We start from the raw sequence: 22,332 nt of genomic DNA on the forward strand, positions 1-22,332 counted from the left end.
GTCTTTCTTGTGGGCAGGACCGCATCCGGTTGTGTGTTTTGGTGTGTCTGTGACCTTATTATGATTTTAGGCAGCCTCTCTGCTAATGGGTGGGGTTGTGTTCCTGTCTTGCTAGTTGTTTGGCATAGGGTGCCAAGCATTGTAGCTTGCTGGTCATTGAGTGGAGCTGGGTCTTAGTGTTGAGACTGAGATCCCTGGGAGAGCTTTTGCTGTTTGATGTTACATGGAGCTGGGAGGTCTCTGGTGGACCAATGTCCTGAACTTGGCTCTCCCACCTGAGGTACAGGCCTAACACCTGGCCGGAGCATCAAGACCCTGTCAGCCACATGGCTCAGAAGAAAAGGGAGAAAAAAAGAGAGAAAGAAAGAAAAAAATAAGATAATACAATAAAGTTATTAACATAAAAAATAAAAAAATTATTAAAAATTAAAAAAAATTAAAAGTAATAAAAAAAGAAAAAATAGGAAGAAAGAACAGAGCAACCAAACCAAAAAACAAATCCACCAATAATAACAGGTGCTAAAAACTATAGTAAAGAAAAGAAAAGAAAAGAAAAGAAATCGGTCAGACAGAACCCTAGGACAAATGGTAAAATGAAAGCTATGCAGACAAAATCACACAAAGAAGCATATCCATACACACTCACAAAAAGAGAAAAAGGAAAAAAAATATATGTATTTATATATATAAAAAAAGGAAGAGAGCAACCAAATCAATAAACAAATCTACCAATGATAATAAACTCTAAATACTAAACTATGATAAACATAAAACCAGGAACAAATTAGATGCAGAAAGCAAACCCCAAGTCTACAGTTGCTCCCAAAGTCCACAGCCTCAATTTTGGGATGATTCATTGTCTATTCAGTTATTCCACAGATGCAGGGTACATCAGGTTGATTATGGAGATTTAATCCGCTGCTCCTAACGCTGCTGGGAGAAATTTATCTTTTTGTTCATTGTTCGCATAGCTCCTGGAGTTCAGCTTTGGATTTGGACCCGCCTCTGCGTGTAGGTCGCCTGAGGGCGTCTGTTCTTCGCTCAGACAGGACGGGGTTAAAGGAGCAGCTGATTCGGGGGCTCTGGCTCACTCAGGCTGGGGGGAGGGAGGGGTACGGAATGCGGGGCGAGCCTGCGGTGGCAGCGGCCAGCGTGACGTTGCAACAATCTGAGGCGCTGTGTGTTCTCCTGGGGAAGTTGTCCCTGGATCACGGGACCCTGGCAGTGGCGGGCTGCTCAGGCTCCCGGGAGGGGAGGTGTGGATAGTGACCTGTGCTTGCACACAGGCTTCTTGGCGGCTGCAGCAGCCTTAGCGTCTCATGCCCATCTCTGGGGTCCGCACTGGTAGCCGCGGCTCGCGCCCATCTCTGGAGCTCGTTCAGGCAGTGCTCTGAATCCCCTCTCCTCGTGCCCCCCGAAACAATGGTCTCTTGCCTCTTAGGCAGTTCCAGAGTTTTTCCCGGACTCCCTCCTGGCTAGCTGTGGCACACTAGCCCCCTTCAGGCTGTGTTCAGGTAGCCAGCCCCAGTCCTCTCCCTGGGATCCGACCTCCAATGCCCGAGCCTCAGCTCCCAGCCCCCACCCGCCCTGGCAGGTGAGCAGACAAGCGTCTCGGGCTGGTGAGTGCTGGTCGGCACCGATCCTCTGTGCGGGAATCTCTCCGCTTTGCCCTCTGCACCCCTGTTGCTGTGCTCTCCTCCGTGGCTCCGAAGCTTCCCCCCCGTCCACTCTCCCCTGTCTCTGCCCACGAAGGGGCTCCCTAGTGTGTGGAAACTTTTCCTCCTTCACAGCTCCCTCCCAGAGGTGCAGGTCCCATCCCTATTCTTTTGTCTCTGTTTTTTCTTTTTTGTTTTGCCCTACCCAGGTACGTGGGGGAGTTTCTTGCCTTTTGGGAAGTCTGAGTTCTTCTGCCAGCGTTCAGTAGGTGTTCTGTAGGAGTTGTTCCCCATGTAGATGTATTTCTGATGTATTTGTGGGGAGGAAGGTGATCTCCACGTTGTACTCCTCCGCCATCTTGAAGGTCTCCTCCTGGCCTTTAAAATAATATAATTTTAGAACGAAGTTTAGTTAACTGCTATTTCATTTATACTGACTGATAAAGTTTTGAATGTAGTCTAGCCACTGTTTTATTATTCAGGTAATTATCTACACAGTGTTTCACCAACCTTGAAGCTAATTCAAATGTGAGAGATTTTAACACATTTCTTAATTGGGAAAAACTAACAGGTTTAATGGGCATAAGAAGAATTCTTACTTTCTTCTTTTTGTCAGGCACTTGAAAACGGTAGTACAGAATAAGTAAAACTGTGAGTCTTGAATCTCATTTCTTCTGGCCAAAGAAACCTAGTCAGGGAACACTTTATACTAAAAAAACTAGTTTCCTTCTTTAAAAGATGATATTTTTAATTTCAAAATCTTCTTTTGAGATAGTCTTTTGTATTTAGTTTTGATTTACATAGGACACATATAGAATACACACACACAATTCTCTATGTACTCATCTCTATATGCTTTGCATCTTTTCAATAGGTTTAAGGCATTTACAAAATAGAGCACTGTGATATACCATATATTTGAGGCAGTGAGAAAGATGAGGCAAAGGATGGACGATGAAATGGAGCCATGAATGAGGACAGGACAGGAAAAACACACGCGGAAGTCCTCATACTTCTTAAGAAGAGAGGGCCCCAATTTGGTCCTGAATTTTTCCAGCAGTCTGCACAGAGGGAAATTTGATCAGGTACATGAGTCACTGGGTCCATAAAATGAGAGCAGAACAACTGCTCTGGCAGAAGGCTGTGTTCAGTCTCTGAAGTTGCTCACTTTGGTTGAATATTCTCATCTCAAGTTGGGCAAGAGCCTGGACTAAGTGATTATTTGGAAGGAACCAAAAAAGTTATCTTTCCTCTAAAAAGCACAGTCCATCAGACTCTGTGACTGTGTAAGTAGAAATCCAGAGGGGTTGAGATTTAACAGCCCTATCTAATTACAGTTTTAAAAATTATTTCTCAAAGATGATAAAATTACCTTTTCGATTATATGAGAGGAGAATTTAAAAACTGGTAATGAACAACAGGTGTAGGAAAAAGAGGAATTAAAAAATAAAGACACTCTCAATGCGGAGAGCTAAAAATTCAGAAATTCAGGCCATACTGTATCTGAAATAAGCCATAAATTATTTAATATTCCTAACATCTTAAGCAATTTGAGGAGGTCGGGAACGGGGTGATCTCTGAGATCACCCTTCTGCCTTCAAATGTCAGGGTGACTCCAGGTCAGTCATATCTCTTTTCTTGCAAGATGAGATGGTATCAAAATTGGTGGTTGCAAGAGGGAAGACAGGAGCTTTTGGCCACGTGATCACACTGATTCTAACCACAGAGGCAGAATTAGGCCTCCACCTGTAAAATGTCCCTTTGGTAAAAGGCTTTTTCATGGGTTAAGGGCCGGCACAGTAAATGTAACCACCAGATGGCAGGAGTGCTCTCCGGATAAATACAACAGCCACACGCCCTTCTGTCTTCCAACCACAAACTCTCCACTAGGTGACAGCAACATGAATATAATTGGAATAGCCATTAATGGGTTATAGATATTTTTTAAAAAATAATTCTTTTAAATCTGAGAGCAGCACTTTAAAAAGTATCCACCGCTGGAATTTTTTTTTCTCTAGAAAATTACGATTCTAGTTGCTTTTAGACCTCCCACACACTAACCTAATATACAAAAGCAAAGCAAAACAAAACAAAAAGCCCCCCAGATTTTTTGGGGGGGGCGGTGCACGTTCTAAAGAACCTGGGAAAGATTACTATTTGAAACCATTATTATTTTAGAGTTTATAGCTCCCAGTCTTAATTTTAAAAAATTTAAAAGAAGTGATTAAAATGGTCACTTCTTTGAAGATAATTATAGTTGTTATTTAATGACCACCTACTATGTGCCAGGGGTTGTATTTAAATGCTTTTAAAGCATTAGTTCATTGAATCTGAATTGGAGCTTTTTCAGAAAGCCCATATTTGAACTTAAGCCTATTTAGGGCCGTCATCTCTGTATTTTCCATGATCTTATTATGCCTTTTCTGCTTGAGCCATTTTCAAAACCCACACTGAAGGAGAAATTGGAACTGCCCTCATGGTATGATTTTTAGTGCACACATGGATGTACTCCCTCTACTTATGACTTTCCCTCTCATGTAGATGTACAACATTAACCTGATGAGGGACAATAACATATTTTGATTCTTCAGTTATACTGAAGGCTGAAAATGAAGACTGGTTTGGGAGCAGTAGCAAAGTAATAAACTCATTCAAGCTGAAAGACAAATGACTGGATAGTATGGTAGATGAGAGTAGAGGAGGGCCAGAGGGAACAGAGGAACGCTTGACTGGGCAGCAAAGAAGGGTAATGAGATGAAGTGAGCAGCTTCATACTTCTATGCTTACCTCTGCTTCTTGCTTTTAGAGAGCCTTACCTGTATGTGGCCCTGGACAGCCCAATGTAACCTGGTGCAGCACAAATGCTTTCCATGTGGAGCAGAGATCTGAACATGTCTGAATCCCTTAGAGGCAAACATTGGACACTCAAGCTTTGAAAACAGAGTAATAGCAAGTTGTTGTCTATGAGGCATATGCAGTGAGGGGGTGCCTGCCCTCAGGAAGCCCCCAGGACCTTCACTGCTTCTTAATTCAGTTCTAACTGGCACTAGAACCTATCATAAAGAAGAGGAGGAATAAGAAATATGCTTAAGAGAATTTTTGTGCACAACAATTTTACTGTACAGTCACGCTGTATTTTAATGCACTTTATTTCAAGTATTTTTAAGAGAAATAACAACAAAATGATATGGCAACCCCAAAAGGGCAAAACCTGACTAATGGGAAGAGGAGAATGTCCCTTTTTTTTTTTTCTGCCTGAGATAGTCTGGGGGCGGGGAGGAGTCTTGAAAGAGGAGAAAGGAGTGGGGATGAGGAACTTAGGGAAGGGTGTCCAAGGAGAAAGGGAAGGGTGGTGACTTACTTCTCCTTCTGTGCCCAGAACCACGTTCCCAGATATCTGCATGCAAAGTAAGGTGACTTCAGGTGCTGACAAACCATGTTAGTGGTAACGACCGCAGTTAACTAGGCAACTACTTACTAGGAGCCAGGCATTACTCTTATCTATGCCTCTTATTTAGTCCATAGGCAAGCCCTACTGGGGAGGTGATATTATCCTTTCTCAGAGAGAATGAATGGCTCAGGGTCCAAGAGTTTTAGCAGAAGTCACAGTTAGTATTCAAGTTCTGTTCTCTTAGCATTCCCTCTGATTTTTTAGGGCCAGGGCTGGTGATATACCCTGACTGCCACCAGGGGTCACACTAGCCAATTTGGATCAATCAGTAAGCACAACTGGATCTAAATGTGATTAATTATATAACTATGGCCTGTCCAAGTTTAGGTCTATGAAAATTGCAACACGAAACTGAGGCATTATACAGGATTACTGGGAAAATAAAAATATGTTTGAATATCCCTACCCCTTTTTTTTCTGGCTTAAACAGGAATAAAGGAAGATAAAACAGCATGAATCCAACCCAACAGGCAGCATGACCAGAAGCTTGTATCCTGTATACCTGGCAGCTGGCCAAAAAATGATCTGCTCAACTTTCCTAGTGATGACAGGAGGGTGATAACAGTGTTTAAAAACCTGCTGTACAGCACAGGGAGCTCAGCTCGGTGCTCTGTGATGACCTAGATGGGTGGGATTGGAGGGGGGAGGGAGGTCCAAGAGGGAGGGGACATAGGTATCCATATAGCTGATTCAGTTCATTGTACAGCAGAAACTAACACAACATTGTAAAGCAATTATACTCCAATAAAAAATAATAAACAAAAAAATAAATAAAAATAGAAATAAATACAAGGTGAATATAGTGTAAGCATTAGGACAAAGCTGCTGACAGTTGTTGGTGCTGTTTTGTTCGCTATCAAAGTGTTTAATTTTGGTTGTCTGTATTAACTTTTCAGTGGTTGCAATCCCCAGAATTCTTGCTTCTCAAAGGACAAAGCTCAGACTGGGATTCTTACAAAGGTTTCACAGGACAAAGTAGAGAAAGTTAGCATATCTCAAACAACGTTTGCATTCTACGAGACAATTACATTTGACTGAACCATCAACAATACATTCACACTCCGTAAACGAGTTTTTCTGCAAATGTTTATTTAGAAAGATTTTAAAGAAATGTAAAGTCACTGTGTCTATGGCAGTTTCTTTAGGTGAAAAAGGTGCTAACGGTTACTATGGAAACCAAGATGCAGGCAATGAGGAGCAAAATCAGACCTATACGACAATATTTTGAATGCTTCTCTTGTTCTTCTTCCTTTTTCAGTAAGGTATCAAAACCGGGTGTGTACATGTCTCCCAACCAAAACCGTAGGTCATTAGGATTTTCCTAAAAGAAAATTACACGAAGAATAGCATCAGTCAGTGTTACAGACTTAATGAGCTTGCAGAACAAGGCCGTATAGGTACTGTACGTCCATATTCACACTGCCCTAAGTGAGGTTTAAGTGTCACAGCTCAAATAATAGAGGCTAGGCTTCCCTGAATAGCAGAAACATGCAGCTACAGCCTCCTGGCTGACCAGGAATCCTCAGCTTCAATCTGTAGGTCTGCATGAGAATTCATTAGGAAGTCTGCATGGCTTACTGAATAAATTGCTCACATTGCAGGGTCAGAAACACAAGAGCGTTTCTGTCATCTTTTCGCTGATTTCCTGTCTCTTACAACTCATAAATACTGTGCGTCAATCAGGTTAGTGAGTTGAAATAAAATTAAAATTCCTTGCCTTAGCGGAGCCTTGGGGGTTTGATTTTGTTGGCATAATAGGAATAAAGATGTTCGCTGAGTTTTTCAGTAAATCCAGAAGCTGACTTCCATGGAAGGGGGAATAAGACCAAGAGTAAAGAGTCTTTTCCATGCTTCTCAGTCTTCTGGTCTTCCTTGTAGCAGAATACAGCATGTTGGCATGCAGAAACTCTGGCACTGTTTGACCTTTTGGAGAAAGGACCCAGTATATCCTTTCCCACATCACCTCCTAATCCCCATGTCTCTGATGCTTTCCCTGGCCTTGTCTCCCATTCAACCCTGAGAAATTGTCTTCAACTCAATTTCCTCTCCTATGTCCAATAAATCATCTGCAAACTCTACTGTCTATACATCTAAAACATATATATACACACATATATATATATTTTTCCCTCCTATTTTCTCCTGCTGTTTTTCAGTGCTAATGGTTCTGTGTCTATACCTGGCATCTAGTAGACATACAACAAATTTATGGTGAATGCTGAATCTCTATTTTCACAGACCCACTTCAGGCCTTGTTATTTCTCATTTGGAGTATTGCAATGGCTTGTAGCTGGGCTGCCCACCTTCTCTCTGCCTCTCTAGGCTCAGTGGACTTAAAGTCAGCCAGTTTCCATGGCTGGACACAAGGGCAATGAACTAGCTTCAGACTGCTAAAAGAGGAAGGGGAGCTGGGTGGATTCTGGTGATGGCAATATAACTCTTCCGTCACATTGCTACTAGGTTCAACTTCCCAGTCTTACAAAAGCGAAAACATTAAAATAAAATTTGGATGACCTGTGCAAAAGGATAGCTGATTTAAAAATCCTTGCCTACTTCACTCTTATCCTTCATTTGCGTCTGTGTCCTAATCAGAGGCCTGCACTTTGCCTGCAAGTTTAATGCCTCATTCTTCAGTAAGAACTTCCATAATGGAGACTATCCTCTCTTACATTCTGCCTATAGCTTGCCTTTGTAACTAAATATGGGCTTCTTTTCTCCTTTCTTGTTCATAAAGTTAGTAATTTAGAAAAATGGGAGGGGCCCAAAGCACATGGAACTTTCATGGCCTGTAAAGTAGTTGAAAAGATTTCAGAAATTAGGTTGGGGGCTCTGTCTGCTAATTAGGAGATATGGGTAGGGACGGTGATGAAAGAGGTTGAAATGATGAGGTCAAGAAGAGATCCTAATAAAAACAAAAGCCATGATTTCCAGAAGCATCTCTCAAAATAGCATCATGAGGTCTGTATACAGGCCTCTGACCTGATGGGCCTCTGCTCTGAGGTGAGTGTACAGGTAGAGGACGGGTGGGGAGGGGGCCGGCCCTGGTTTTCGTAAAGCAATGCATCCAGCAACTCACGTTCAGTCTTCCTAAGCATAAGTCATGGTACTGTCCAAGAAAATATTACCCCTCAGTGTCAATAATGTTCAGTTTCTTTAGCCTTACATTTGAACTTTTTTTTTTTTTGAGTCCGTTTGTTAGCCTTTTTCCCCCCCATTATTCTATCACTTAAACTGTAGCTCCAGCAAAACTGGACTACCTATTGTTCTGACAAACTCTCTCACACTCTTGTATATGTGCCTTTTTTCTTGCTACTTCTGACAAAAGAGGGCCTCTCCACTCACACAAACAACCTATGTCTTCTGGAATTGTACACATTCTTCAAGTCCAGCATAAATTAACTTTTTCATAAAGGCTCCTTATAATCCAGTGTGACTTTGTCCTCTTCTGAATCTGCACAGCACTTTCCACTATTCTTCCTATCCTCTATCCACTATCCTCTTCCGCTATCTTGTCATTTCCTCTGTCCTGTCTAGAGTTATTGTTACTTTGCTCAGTTAGATAAAATTTTGAGGGCAAGGAGAGTCATATTCACCTTCATAGTCCCTTTGTCATTCATGTAAACAACAAAGAAAAGAATTGAGGCTCTAGCATACAGTCAAGAAATGTTTGTGAAATAAATCAATACACTTTTTCCTAGTTGTAGGAGGTTATTTCCTAGAGGTCTTGATCTTTAGATTCCTGATAAAAAACACAAGATTATTGTTGCTAGGGGGGAGCATCTGTTATGGAAACGTCTCTGGAAAAGAGGCTACATTAAGGAGGAGATACACTAAATCCACTAGGAGACTAAGAAACTCCAGAGACTTTGGACACTATTTCAAGGAGTGCACACTTGAGATTTTAAAAAGTGTAGGACTTTAGAGGGACATAACGCTGTCCCCTTCAGCAGGAAAAATCTGTAGGTGATTAAAGTATGGGGCTTAGAACAGACATACATTGTTAAAGGAAATGTACTTGGAAAATGTCAGACCTTTCTGGCCCTAGGGTGGGCAGAGGCAAGCCAAGGCTGGGTAGGAATCCAGTCCACTCAGAAAACAGAGGGCCTCTCTCCCTGCTTTTCAGGTATTCCTAGACCCTCTATTTGGTGGGTGACACCAGAAGGAAAAAAAAGAAAAACTTGAATTGGGTTTAAGCTGGGTGAATGAGTTCATTGCATACTTTTCCTGTGTTGAAATGTTTTTGTTTTGTTTTGTTACTGAGACACAGGAAAAGGTCCAAAATGTAAATTTGCAATCTTAAATCACTGAGTAGGCTTGAAATAAAATGATCTTTGATGAGAACTGCCTTGCACTGTGCCTAAGACAGAGCATTTAGTCAATATTTTTGAATAAATGTAGAATAAGGAACTCTCAAGTATTCATGAACACAGATGATCACAAAACTAGAGGAAAACATACTTAATCTGGCAAATTAACTTTCAAAACCTGATACCTTCCAGGTAAACCCTTCTTCTGTGTCACACCATTTCTTTCTCTCTACACTGTAGAGATGCTGGTAATTGCTGAAATTGTAAAACACAAAACACATAAATAAACAAAACTACTGACTAGGAGAGAGAAAGTGAAGCCAGGGGCCAAAATGACCTGAAATCTGGAAATTTTGTGCCTAGTGAAGAGTGCCTTTCACCTCAGTACCCATTTCTTTTAGGATTATTTAACTGATCTCCCTCATCAATTAAAGGAGTTGATTCTTTGCCTTGAGTACCTTCAGATGCCCAGAGAGGTTTGTGTGCAGGGAATGCTTGTCATATTCCTCAACGGTCCATGAAGGATTCTTTTTTCTTTCTTCCATAGCTTCCTCCAAGCTCACATCACTGTATAGTGGGTTATTCTTCAGAACTGATGACAGGGATGGTGGGGGGCTCTCTGTGGTCACAGCACCCTCCGCACTGGATCTCCTCATTCGTTGAGCAGTAATATTCTTCTTCTCTCTCTGTCAGGAGGCACAGTGACAAAGTTTGTCTTACCAATAGGTCACTGATGACAAGGAAGGCAACGTGAAATAACTGTACCTGAAAGCTTGCTGATTCTGCCTGGAAGCCCAACAGATTAGGACAATGAATGAAGGAAGAATTCTAGGATCCAGTTTGACCTAGGATCCTACCATTAATTGAGTTATTTCTTTGCATGTGATCTTGTTGAGCTTCAGTAATCATTCATTAAAATGCTATTTTATAACAACAGAGAAAGGACAATGTTCTTTAATTCAAGTAGTAGAATTCTAAGCAAAGCCATTTTTCCCCAGCTTACTTGCACTGAGATTTGACATTTTACTTCTCTCTACTTGCGCATTCCATGCCTGATTAAAAAAAATTAACATTGCTGTATTAATCCAGCAAAATCAAGATTAAAAGGCATTTTATAGTTATGCCTTGGCTTTCATGGGAACTCCCTTAGGACTCTTATTTCAGGCAGCTTGGCGAACTGGACTAACTTAGCATTGCACTCCTATATGTAGCTACAGACCAGCTGGCTATTGGAAGGCTCTAATTCTGACTTTTAGATGTTTAAAAACTTTTTTTTATTAAAGCATGATATATATGTAGAAAAATGTATATATTATAAAAGTACATATATTATAAGTTTTCACATACCAAATAAACCCAAGATACTATCAAGAAACAAACCATTACCAGCACACCTCATGCTGCCTTCCATTTACTGTCCCTCTCCCTCCCTAAGGATAACCAGTAGGATAACAGCATAGGTCAGTTTGTATTCATTTATATAAATGGAATCATACAAAGTGGTTTTTCTGTGTCTGGTATGACCTTCATATTTTTACTTTGCTTTTCTTCCTCATGACTACAAAACTATCACAAAGGTAGAAAAATTTTAGATTAAAATTTGTTCATTGGCCAAATAAAATTGAGAAGAAAAAAAAGTTTATAGTAATGTCTCATTTATGATGGGGCATCACGGGAGAGGAACTCCACATAAGTTAATTTTTGGAACACTTAGGTTTAACCCTTAAAAACTGGTGACACATTTCATTAATTTACAGGAATTTTTTCAATAAATGTGTTTCACATATTTCAGCCTTCTTAAACAGAGAAGTTTCAATAGCAATTAATAGTTTTCTGAGTTATATTTATAATCATCAATACACTGCTTACCTCAGCATCTATTGGGGTATATAGGTCACATTAAATATGTGTTTATATAAGCTAAGTTGTGAACTAATATTATATATAGTTTCCTTCTGAAATGGCTGGCAAAAAATCATCTAGATAAAACCATTCACATTCTCTTTAGCCTTAGGTTTATCTAATTTTCTTAATCCAGACATTTTTTACATACTTAGTGATCAATGGAGATCATCTCTGACTTTATTAGGTCGTTGGTCTGCTCAAAATCAATTTATATTCCATAATATTGAAGTTTGTAATGAAATAATAAATCATCTTGACTTAGTGTTTATCTTTAAGATGGATGACTTCATGAAAAATGTTTCTGAATTGAGAAAAACAATTTGATACAAAATTTAGATAGTTTCAGTTTAGCATAATTCTGACTCAAGTTTTTTCTTCAAGGCTAGATATCTTTGATTATCTTTGAAGAGAAATAATTCTTCTGACATTGAAAAATTGACTTTGTCAGTTTTCTTGCCTGCTGGATTATTCCTTGAGCTTCTTAAATAAGAAAGCTCTATAAATCAGAAAAATACAGTTTGGGGGGTTAAGAAAAAATAATACTTTCTATTACAATGTATAAAGACCTTGAAAAACTAATATACAAAAGACAGAAAAATAATCAGAGCTATTTTTAAAAGAACATTCAAGCACTTAATTCTAAATTATATTCTTGAATGTTTGATGTTCATCCTAGAACTTGGTGCCATTTATTTTTGCATTGCATGACAATTCCATGTCTGAAGGACATGTGAAGGGAAAATTAATAGAATAACTTTATTAAGAATTTTATGGAAGAAATAGAAAATACTAATCATGGTTGAGGTTCTTTTGTATTTTGATAAATTTTTAAAAAATCTCTTAAGAAAGGAAACAAAGCATGTATTTGATTCTAACTTTTCACTCCACATTCTAGATGGACTACATTTAACGAAAGGAAACAACAGTAATTCCATTATTTTACTCATATAATCTCTAAAATAACTTCTTTTAAAAATACTTAAAGGAAAGTAACACTTCAAAGCTTACCTAGGCTCTTCTGTATTAACCATTGCTTTGCCCATTTACCCTTTATACACTTTAATCATTATTTATGTCATTTATGTATAAGTAAGCTTTCATTTAATAGAGTGATATAGAAGACTTTCAGACAGACAAACACTGAGAATATACAATTAATAGGTGAAAAAAGAAGGAATCTCTAAAAAACGTACTTCAGGAAGAAGAAACCTGATAATAGAATGAAAGATTAAGAGGCAAGAAGGAATGCTAGGCAAAACAAAGAAAAAAACAAAAAACAAAAAACTGACAAATATATACAGAAATCTAAGGAAGCACTGATTTTATGGTAAAATAGAAATAATAATAACCACTAATTTGTGAGTTTTAAGATAAGAGAAAACTGAAACTGTACATTTAAAAGTTTAACAGATATATTTAATTAGGAAATTTTAAGAAATCATTTCAGTGAGAGTATTGAGATATTACTAAAAAATAGAGAAAGAATGTATAGCTTCTAAATTGGTAGAGCAGAAGAAAAAGGATAAAGGAAAATTAATCTAAAAGGTAAGAAACCTGAAACAAAGAATATAGAGGAGAAAGTCTTAGGAAAATAGAAAAATTTTTGAAATAATCATGTTAAATGTAAATAGACTAAACCCTCTATTTAAATGACAGACTGTCATATCAGATTTTTAAAATTAAATTTAATTATATAATATTTACAAGAGAAATACCTAAAATATAACGACTCAGAAAAAATGAGAGTGAAAGTATAGAAAAAGATATAGCAGGCAAATATAAAGAAACAAGAGCTGGTATTTGACTGGTTAAATACTCAGCAATTTTGTTTTCCCTTCCTGAGTACAAGGGATGACTGCCTTTATTAGGCTGTTTGAAGTTAAACTAGGGCCAGCTCTTCTGATGATGTGTGGACAAAAGTAACAGAGACCACTTCCAAGCTGAGCCCCTGAATTCTCCAGCAAGATTTTTGGCTCATTCTTCCTCACTTTCCATTTTTGTGTCACTATAAGCAAGGACTCTGAGATGGCAGAGCTTTAAGATGAAAGAACTTCAAGCCCTGGGATACTGCTTGGAAAAGAGTTGCCCCTTAGACCCATCTGCCCTTTCTCAGACATGCACAAGAATGCTTTTCTTCTTCTTAGTTAGAGATATTTTGTCATTACAGTGTAGCCTAGCCTACGTTCCTTAATACAGAAAGTGATATCTTGAAATTCTACAAATGTGGGCATTGGCTTAGCAGTCAAGAAATGGAAAGGGATGAAAGGGATATTGGAAGCCGGACTGATGGTTATTCACATAATACAGTGAAAAATGTTTGGTGTAAGTGTCATCTGTGGTCATTTGGAATCTAATCCCCTGTAGCTGTACGAGAGTTATTATAAATAATCAGAGCATTTATGTACAAGGATCACAGTGCTGGTGTAATACAAGAAAAAGATGACATTAGAGAAAGAACTGAATAGTTTGCAAGAAGAAAGAGAGTAGAGAAACTCTGGAAATTTGATGCCTTCTATTGTTAAAAATCTGACTGTTTATAGACCTCAAACACTAAGATATAGAATCATTTAAAAAAATGGATTGAGGAAAAAAAAAAAACCCGCCGATTAAAACTTCTTAGCTGGGACTTCCCTGGTGGCGCAGTGGTTAAGAATCCACCCGCCAATGCAGGAGACATGGGTTCAAGCCCTGGTACAGGAAGATCCCACATGCCGCAGAGCAGCTAGGCCTGTGTGCCACAACTACTAAAGCCTGAGCGCCCTAGAGCCTGTGCTCCACAACGAGAGAAGCCACCGCAATGAGAAGCCCGCACACCGCAACAGAGTAGCCCCCGCTCACAGCAACAGAGACTCAACGCAGGCATGCATGCATGCATGCATAAATAAATAAATAGAAAAATCAAATGAAACATTAAAAAATAAAAACAAACTTCTTAGCTGAACGAAGTGACTCAGGGTAAAGGTCCTGTTAGGGTGTGGTTTCAAAACTATTATTCCTGACTGCCTCCAGGTGTTTGTCATTGAGTTAAAGGATGGAGAAACGGAGGCAGAAAAGCAAACCATTAAAGCCTACTTGAGGGACTCCCTGGTGGTCCAGTGGTAAAGAATCCACCTTCCAATGCAAGGAACGCAGGTTCGATCCCTGGTCTGGGAACTAAGATCCCACATTCTGCGAGGCAACTAAGCCCGTGCACCACAACTACTGAGTTCGCGCGTCTCGACTAGAGAGACTGTGTGCCGCAAACTACAGAGCCCACGTGCCCTGGAGCCCATGCACCACAAGTAGAGAGAAGCCTGTCACAGGAGAGAGGCCCGAGTGCTGCAAGGAAGACCCGACACAGCAGAGGGAAGCCCTCGCGACGCAGACGAAAAAAAGCTTATTTGAGAGCTATGCCTTAAGATAACTAAAGGTGTGTTTATTGACCTGTAGAACTGACCTCAACAAAATAGATATGATTACATTAATAAATAGTTCACACTAAGTTTTATAAGATATGTATGACCAAAGAAACCACAAGCCTAGACCTAAAAGCTTTTGATTGTTCAAAATTATAAAACAAAATAACAATAACCTTATGCCTCCAAATATCCAAAAATAGGAGTAAATTTTGAAGCTTCTACAGCCTCGAGGGAGGGCCCACTCTGATATGGCAAAAGAGAATGATGAACAAGGGGCAGCTTCCTAGTGGGTAGGACTGGGGACCCTAGAGAACAATGCAGCAGGAAGTCTTCTAAAAAGCAGAATCATGGCCTAATCCACCTTCCCCACCTTCAAGGAAAGAGACGCACACACATTATTTTCAGTGGAATCTCAGAATTACTTTGGGTAGTGTCTGTCGTCTTTCATTTTTCCCATTCAGAAAGGAAGAATTACTGTAGCGATCTCGTTCCTATTCCAACAAAGATTATAGGATGATATGGTTGGGACATCCGCTAAATGTAGTGACTGGCTCACTTTGGTGTTAGTGCCTCTGGGGAAGGATGAATGCTGTGTGTAGGAAGATGAAATATATAAGTATATATATGTTTAACAGAATGATAGACTGTGGCAGAGTCTGGCTAGGTGCTCAGCAAACCCATTTCTTCTTCATGGGCATACAACAGCTAGATTGGGACATAGGCTTGACCCCTAAAATCCCTGATCCTTGGCTTAGTCTCTCTCTCTTTTCTAGCTACAAGCATCATAAAAATTCTGATCTAATAGAGCCTCAAAAAGGAACAGTCTGGGTTCCACTTGGAAGCAAGCCACTAGGATAATTTTCCCACCCACAACAGATCTTGTGTGAATGACAGATACATTTTATTGAGTCAAGTCACTAAGAATTTGCGCATATTTGTTTCCACAACATAATTTAGCCTAACTACTAAGAAAGTATATATATCAGACAAAATAAACTTTCAGGTAAAAGACTTTGTTAGGTGAAAAAGTGTTGGTGGAAAATGAATAAATGTAGGCATAATCAGTAAAATATAATATTTCTAAACTTGTATGCCTCTAGTAAAATAATCTCAAATTTATAAAGCAAAACTTGAGATAACTAGGAGAAATTTATACATATAATTATTTACCAAGCAGATAAAACAATTATTAAATATAAAGAGGGTTTGAACAATGAAACCAACACATTTGATCAAAGACACTGATGTCATTATTCAACGACTAAAAATACTCATTTTAAAAATACATTGAATATTTACAAAAATTGGTAATGTCCTGGACTCTAAAAGAAATTTCAAACATTCAATATTATATAGATCATGCTCTTTGATCACAGACAACTTATTAGAAATTTAGACATTAATATCAAAAAGATAATGTAAATTACCACATTTTGTAGAAATTAAAACACACATTTCAAATAAATGATGGGAATTTAAAAACTTAGGCAGAATGAAAATGAAAAATGGAGCTGAAATAGCTTTTGAGGGAATATTATAAGCATATATGCTCACTTTATAAAAGCAGAATGAGAAAATTAGTGAAGTAATAAACATCTAATTCAAAGCCTTAAAAGGAAACCGCAGAGTAAATTTAAGAAAATAGTCAACATGAAATAATAAGGATAGAAGGAGAAATCAATAAATATTATGAAGAAAAATAACCCAAATATACAATGGAGAGAATCAACCATATTGAAAGCTATTTCTTTGAAAAGGCTAAACCGATTAAAAATATCTCTGGTAATACTTCTGAGGAAAAAAAAAAGATACAAACCCACAATGTTAGAAATGTAAAAGGAACATGAGAAGTTACATAGCACAGAATAAGAAGTGTAATAGGAGTATAATCTGAGTAACTTTAAGAATTTACACGCAATTGGGCGATTTCCCACATAATATAACTTACCAAATTTAATTAAGGAAAAAATAGGAAATGTTAATAAACCAGTGATCATTTGACTAACTGAATCAATAGTTTAAAATCGACCCCAACTATACACAGGTTTAGGAGCACCAGGCTGAATGAGTGTTGTAATCAGCACTCAGACATTCTTGAAACAGATCATTTCTACCTTATTTCTATCTCATTTCTATCTTGTTGAACTCTTCCAGAATATAGAAAAACAAGGAATACTCCCCAACTCATTTTATGAAGTTGGTATAAACTCCAGACAAGGGCAGTAGGTAAAAGAAAAGGTAATTTATCATAGGCCAATTTCTCTTATAAACATAAATGAAAAAATCATTAATAAAGTATTGCTAAACAGAATCCTACAATATGTATATTTTATATACCAGGATAGGAAAGATTTATACCAGAAAAGGATGTTTTATCAGGAGGATGGTTTAATATTCGAAGATTAATGTGACTCACCAATTATCAGGAAAGAAACAACACAGAAGTTTGCAGTACATTCTGAGAAATATTTGGAAAATATTTAAACATATTTAGAGCAAATTTCCTAGCAACATGGAAATAGTAGGGAACTTTCTTAAACTAAGAGAATCTGCCCCAAACTTCCAGGGCACTGTTTACTTAATGGTTCAAATATTAGAAGCATTTATCTTGGTTTCAGAATTAATACAAGGATGCCAGTAATCACAAACATTCATATGTTATCGCGAAGTTCTGAGCAATACACTAAAAATTAAATAAATAAATAAAAGGAATAAGGGTTGTAAATAATGAAACAAAACAGTAGATGACATGATTATCTACAGGGATATTTACCATCAAAGTAAAATAGATTTTAATACAATTTCTGGATTCAAAATCAATATACAATAATCAATAACATATGTAATACTTTATTATAAAACATGATTTAAAAGGTCCTATTCTTGAGAGCAGTAATTACTATAAGTATTTAGATATAAACCTTACGACTATATGTAAAACTTCTATGTGGAGAATTATAAGACATAATTGAAGGCTATACGAAGAGCATGATAAATGGAAATATATACCATGTTCATGAACTGGGAGAATCAAGATCAAAAGACTTCCATTTCCCCAGTTTGGTCTATACATACAATGTAATTCCTATCATAATCACAATGCAAACAAGGCATTTTGTTTATATTGCACATGTGAGCCCACAGACAACTTTTCTTGGAAAGCAGCTCCTCACTGACCACAATAATTCTGTTTTCCAAATTGCTAGCATGGTTACCTTTATGAAACACAAATTTGATCATGTGATTCTCTTGCTTAAAATTTTTCATCAACCCCTCCAAATTTTCAGGATAAAATTTAAAAATCTAGACAACACCCTCTGAAGCCTTCCTGGTCTGACCCAGACCTCTCTTTAACCCCCTCTCCTGCCTTCCTCTCCATGTAACCTGGGCTCTGGAGTCCCACATGTGTTCCTGTGACACACACAGTGCTTTTAATACAGTTTCAGTGCCAGAGGCATTTGGGTCTCATCTGGGAGCAGCGTGATGGGACAAAGTGGGTAATGCTTCTGGCAGCATACCATCCAAGGGTGAATTTCTGACCCCACTGGAGATTTTGTGAACTGTGTAAATTTAGCATAACTTGATAAATCATGTCCTGATAATTGCCTGAGCAGCTCAGTGATGCTTCTCAATCTACTTCCTAGACAATAAATTAAGTACCTCAAAAGTCCTATAACATTTGCCCAAATATAAGCTTAAAAACGGGAGCCTATTGCACATAGGAGGCTGTTCTTTTTGAAATAGGAAATGGAGTATTGGGAATAGAGACAGTCCAGGAGAAGGCATGACACGTGTTCAGAGACAGATTGCAAAATACAGTTATGATATACCAAAAAGAAACTGAGATAGAAAGAAGAGGCATTAGAATTTAAGGGGAAAAGAGTTATAAGACTGAAAAAAAAGTGAGGAAAGGTGATTAGGAAATACACCCAGTAAATGACATTGTGTAGAAACCAAGGGAAGAGCAACCTCCTTACCCTTGGTCTTTTGTTCCAGTTCACAGGTTTAGTACAGAAATCCCCTGGGTTCTCAAACAGATGTGATGGAAGCCAGGAAAAGATATAAGAAATAGATTAACCTGAAAAGATTCTGAAGTCTAACTTCTAATCAGAAAAAAAAAATCCCACCACAATATCTGAAAAAACATGTTTTATCATTTATACCAAAAAAAAAGGAATCAGCTTTTTCCTTTTATTACCTCGTTTTATAAAGGGATTGGCAGAAATATTTGGGATACAATTCCAGATGCCTTCATCAGATACATGCCCCAAATTATTTTAACAACCAGAAACATTAGGTTTTGGCAAAAGTTTGTTCATTGCACTGAAAAGAAATTTATTAGGAAGCTTCTTTATTTCTCTAGTTGAAAGAATTTAAGAAGTATAAATCTAGTGGAATCAAGAAATATTTGCTTGTACTCTCTCCCTGCAAATACAGGTGACCTGTGTATCCACACAGAGGGAATGAACAGTGTCTGGAGATACTGGCATGTCTGAGGACATCTGTGCTTACTTTTCTATACGTACGGTATTGCTTCCGTTTGTGTAAAATGGCTTAGAGAATTGCCTCTGAAGGTGGAATGTGAATTTTAAGAAAGCTTAAAAGATAAATCATGGATATAAATACAGTACTCTGTTTTGTTTTTTGGTTTTTTTGGCCATGCAACACGGCATGCAGGATCTTAGTTCCCTGACCAGGAATCAAACCTGTGGCCCCTGCAGTGAAGTGCGGAGTCTTAACTACTGGCCGGCCAGGCAAGTCCCTAGGAGATCTTTGTTTTTAACTGTTGAGTTACTACCAACGTTGAAGGCAATGTTTGTAGGCTAAGTCCTTTGACATTCCATGAGGTAGTCTGAATTCTAAACACCGTGCACATGGAGGGTATGAGACCAAAGGGTAAGCTGACACCACCCTGAAGTTTGTGTGGATTTCATGGGAGTATAAAATCTAACTGCTTGAGTTAGCCACATAGCTTGACAGATGTATTGACTACATACTCTAACACCTGCAGGCACACATAACCCCCTGTATCCACCGTATACATCAAAAAATGCAAGTGGTATTATCGGCTATTTTCCAAATTCTAATGATAGGGTAATTTTAACACATTTTGGAATACTGGCAAATGATGATGATGATGATGATGATATGCATTTCTTATACTCTTACAGGAAACCCTGTCAATTGTTTTTACCTTATTTTATTTGCTCTCAGTTTTAAGGAAATATGTAAAATAAGCATTATCCTAATTTTGCAAATGGAAATACTAAGGCATGGACTGAGTAAGGGCCATAATTTATGTCTCTCAAATTGGTTTATTGTGGATTTGAGACAAGAAACCAAGTTTCAAATCTCTTTATTCAACGTTCTCCCAATTGGCTTAATGTCTCTCCAGCAGAATGAGACATTAAGCCAACAGAGTGAGGGTTTTAAATTAAGAACTATTTAACAGCTGCCTACCACCTTCTGCATCCCTAACACCTAAATTCACCTGGTATGTTCAGTGCCTTATTCCAGGTATCACCACAGCTACTTAAAACTTTTATACATTCATTTCTTTTAGATTTATTTTTTTGCCAATGAATATATCACTCCTGGATTTTAAGATCCAGCCAGGAGAGAAGAATTACTTATTGACATATTGCAATCTAAAGTAGCGAATATAATTGTTTTTCCTCATAATCTGTGCCACACCTACCCAACTAACTAAATTTGTAATTGATTTACTCTTTCTCTCCAAGCATTATTCCAGTAGTATATTGAACTGAAATATTTATTCAGTCATTTAACACTTTATTTTAGGGTAAAAGTATAACTTAATAAAGTTTATCTATAGTTTACAATTACCGATAACATTCAAAGACATATGAAGCAGATTTTTACCTTCTTGGTTTGCCCTGAATAACTATATCAACACATCAGGGCCTGTTGAAAGAGATGCCCTTTAAAAATTTGCATTTCATTCAGGTTTAGGAACAACATTCAACAGAGCTTTAAACTGTGAAGTTCCACATGAAGGAAATAGGTCAGCTCCAGTACTAAACAAAAGATGTTAGATCGATGTGTTCCAACCTCAAAGGAATTTATTGGATATGTTTTCTTAGACTAAACTTCATAGCACAGGAGGGCCAAGGTTTTCTGAATTGATTTTTGAATCACTTTATTCCATGATATAAACAATAAGACAAAGGAGAAATTTCATCACATTTAACTTAAACAAAACACAAAGCAACCACCAAAAAGGTGTGTATGGATGGGTTTTGAGGATTACAAAAGGGAAGGATGTAAAATTTTTGAAAAGTTAGTTTTCATAATAGGCTGCCTTACAATGGAAATAAATTAAAATCCTCATAGATGGAGGAAACACTTACATAATCATCCAAGTGTACTTGATTTTGAATGATCTCATGATAAAGGTCCCGAGGAGCCCACAAACACACCACAAAGGAGTCACTTTACACCAGGACTCATGAGTAGCAACTGTTTCTTAAAAGAAAACAAATTTCTGTTTAGGGACTTTGAGCCACTCCAAAGGATTTAATGATTTGCAGGGGTTTGCAGGTCAGTCACATCTGTTCTGAAATGACATGCTTCTTCCTGTTTCTAAATTGACTAACCCTTAACCCCATTAGCCCTCACATCTTAAACAAAGATTATTCCTGTTTCATGAGCTGTGCAACAGTCAAGTTTATTTATGTTTATTTCAGCACATGGAACTCATCACAGTTTTATTCTTCTCCTTTGGTTAGCAAAAAGAAGGAAGATGCAAAAGAAGAAAGCAAGAAATGAAGTCTGGGTTTGAAGGTTGATTGTTAAGTCTTGCCCACATGGACACCTGTGGGAAAAAAAGAACCTCTAAAATAATAGCCAGCACCTTTCCCAGGTGGAGAGTTCTATTTTCTTTCTTTCCATCATTAGGTTGCCATTGTTCCACTGTTTGAGTCTCTTTTGCATGAGATGAAAGGGAGTCAGTGTAAATGAGGCAGAAGCAAGATTCAGTTCTCTCAGAGGCCATGCATGAGCCCACACAATGTAAGCTTCTGATGCTTTACGCTTAGACTACCCAAAAGATAGAGGTAGGGTTCCCCCCAGAGCCTTATTTGCAAATGTAGTAATTGATTTGAAAAAATTTAAAGGGAAGGTATAAAATGAGGGCTAGGCAAAATCTAAAATGACAGGCTGAGAAGCTAGTGCTTGGAGGAAAACTAATGGTTGGGAAAATTCACAGAATTTATAAAGTGATCAGAGAAAGTCTCCTTATGCTAAGGAAGAGAGAAAGACCTTTTCTATGGCAAGTGTGAGCAGCTACCTTGTACTCTGTTCCCTATAGTTTTCTTTTTGCACAAATGATGAAGTGGCCAATAATGAGAAAGAAGCAAGCCCCTGCCCGCATATTTATGTGCTCCCAGACCTTACCTGTGAGTAGATGAGGTTTTGCCAGTGCTGTACAGCAGGGTAATTCCCTCCCGGAAACCTCACCAGACCGGCCTGAAGAAGGGCTGAGTTCCTCATTAAAGACCTCACGTCAAGCTGCAGGAATTTGTCAGGATGGTTGTTATTTGGCAAAACAGAGAGGTCCATGTCTGCCTTCATCTACGGTGGAAAACAAAGGCGAG

The 22,332-nt window shown here is 38.2% G+C and overlaps 1 protein-coding gene across 1 annotated transcript; it reads right to left on the bottom strand.

The window, feature by feature from the left end:
- Window positions 1-1,756: 1,756 nt before the first annotated feature.
- MINAR2 (membrane integral NOTCH2 associated receptor 2) lies at window positions 1,757-22,328 on the bottom strand. The gene is made up of 3 exons (XM_082457963.1): window positions 22,133-22,328; window positions 9,872-10,099; window positions 1,757-6,427 (listed from the first exon to the last, which is right to left on the bottom strand). The coding sequence occupies exons 1-3, from the start codon at window positions 22,307-22,309 to the stop codon at window positions 6,248-6,250; spliced, it is 585 nt and encodes a 194-aa protein (XP_082314089.1). The 5' UTR covers window positions 22,310-22,328; the 3' UTR covers window positions 1,757-6,247.
- Window positions 22,329-22,332: the final 4 nt, after the last annotated feature.

This window comes from Balaenoptera physalus, assembly GCF_965194825.1.
Source record: "Balaenoptera physalus genome assembly, chromosome: 3".
Lineage (NCBI taxonomy): Eukaryota > Metazoa > Chordata > Mammalia > Artiodactyla > Balaenopteridae > Balaenoptera > Balaenoptera physalus.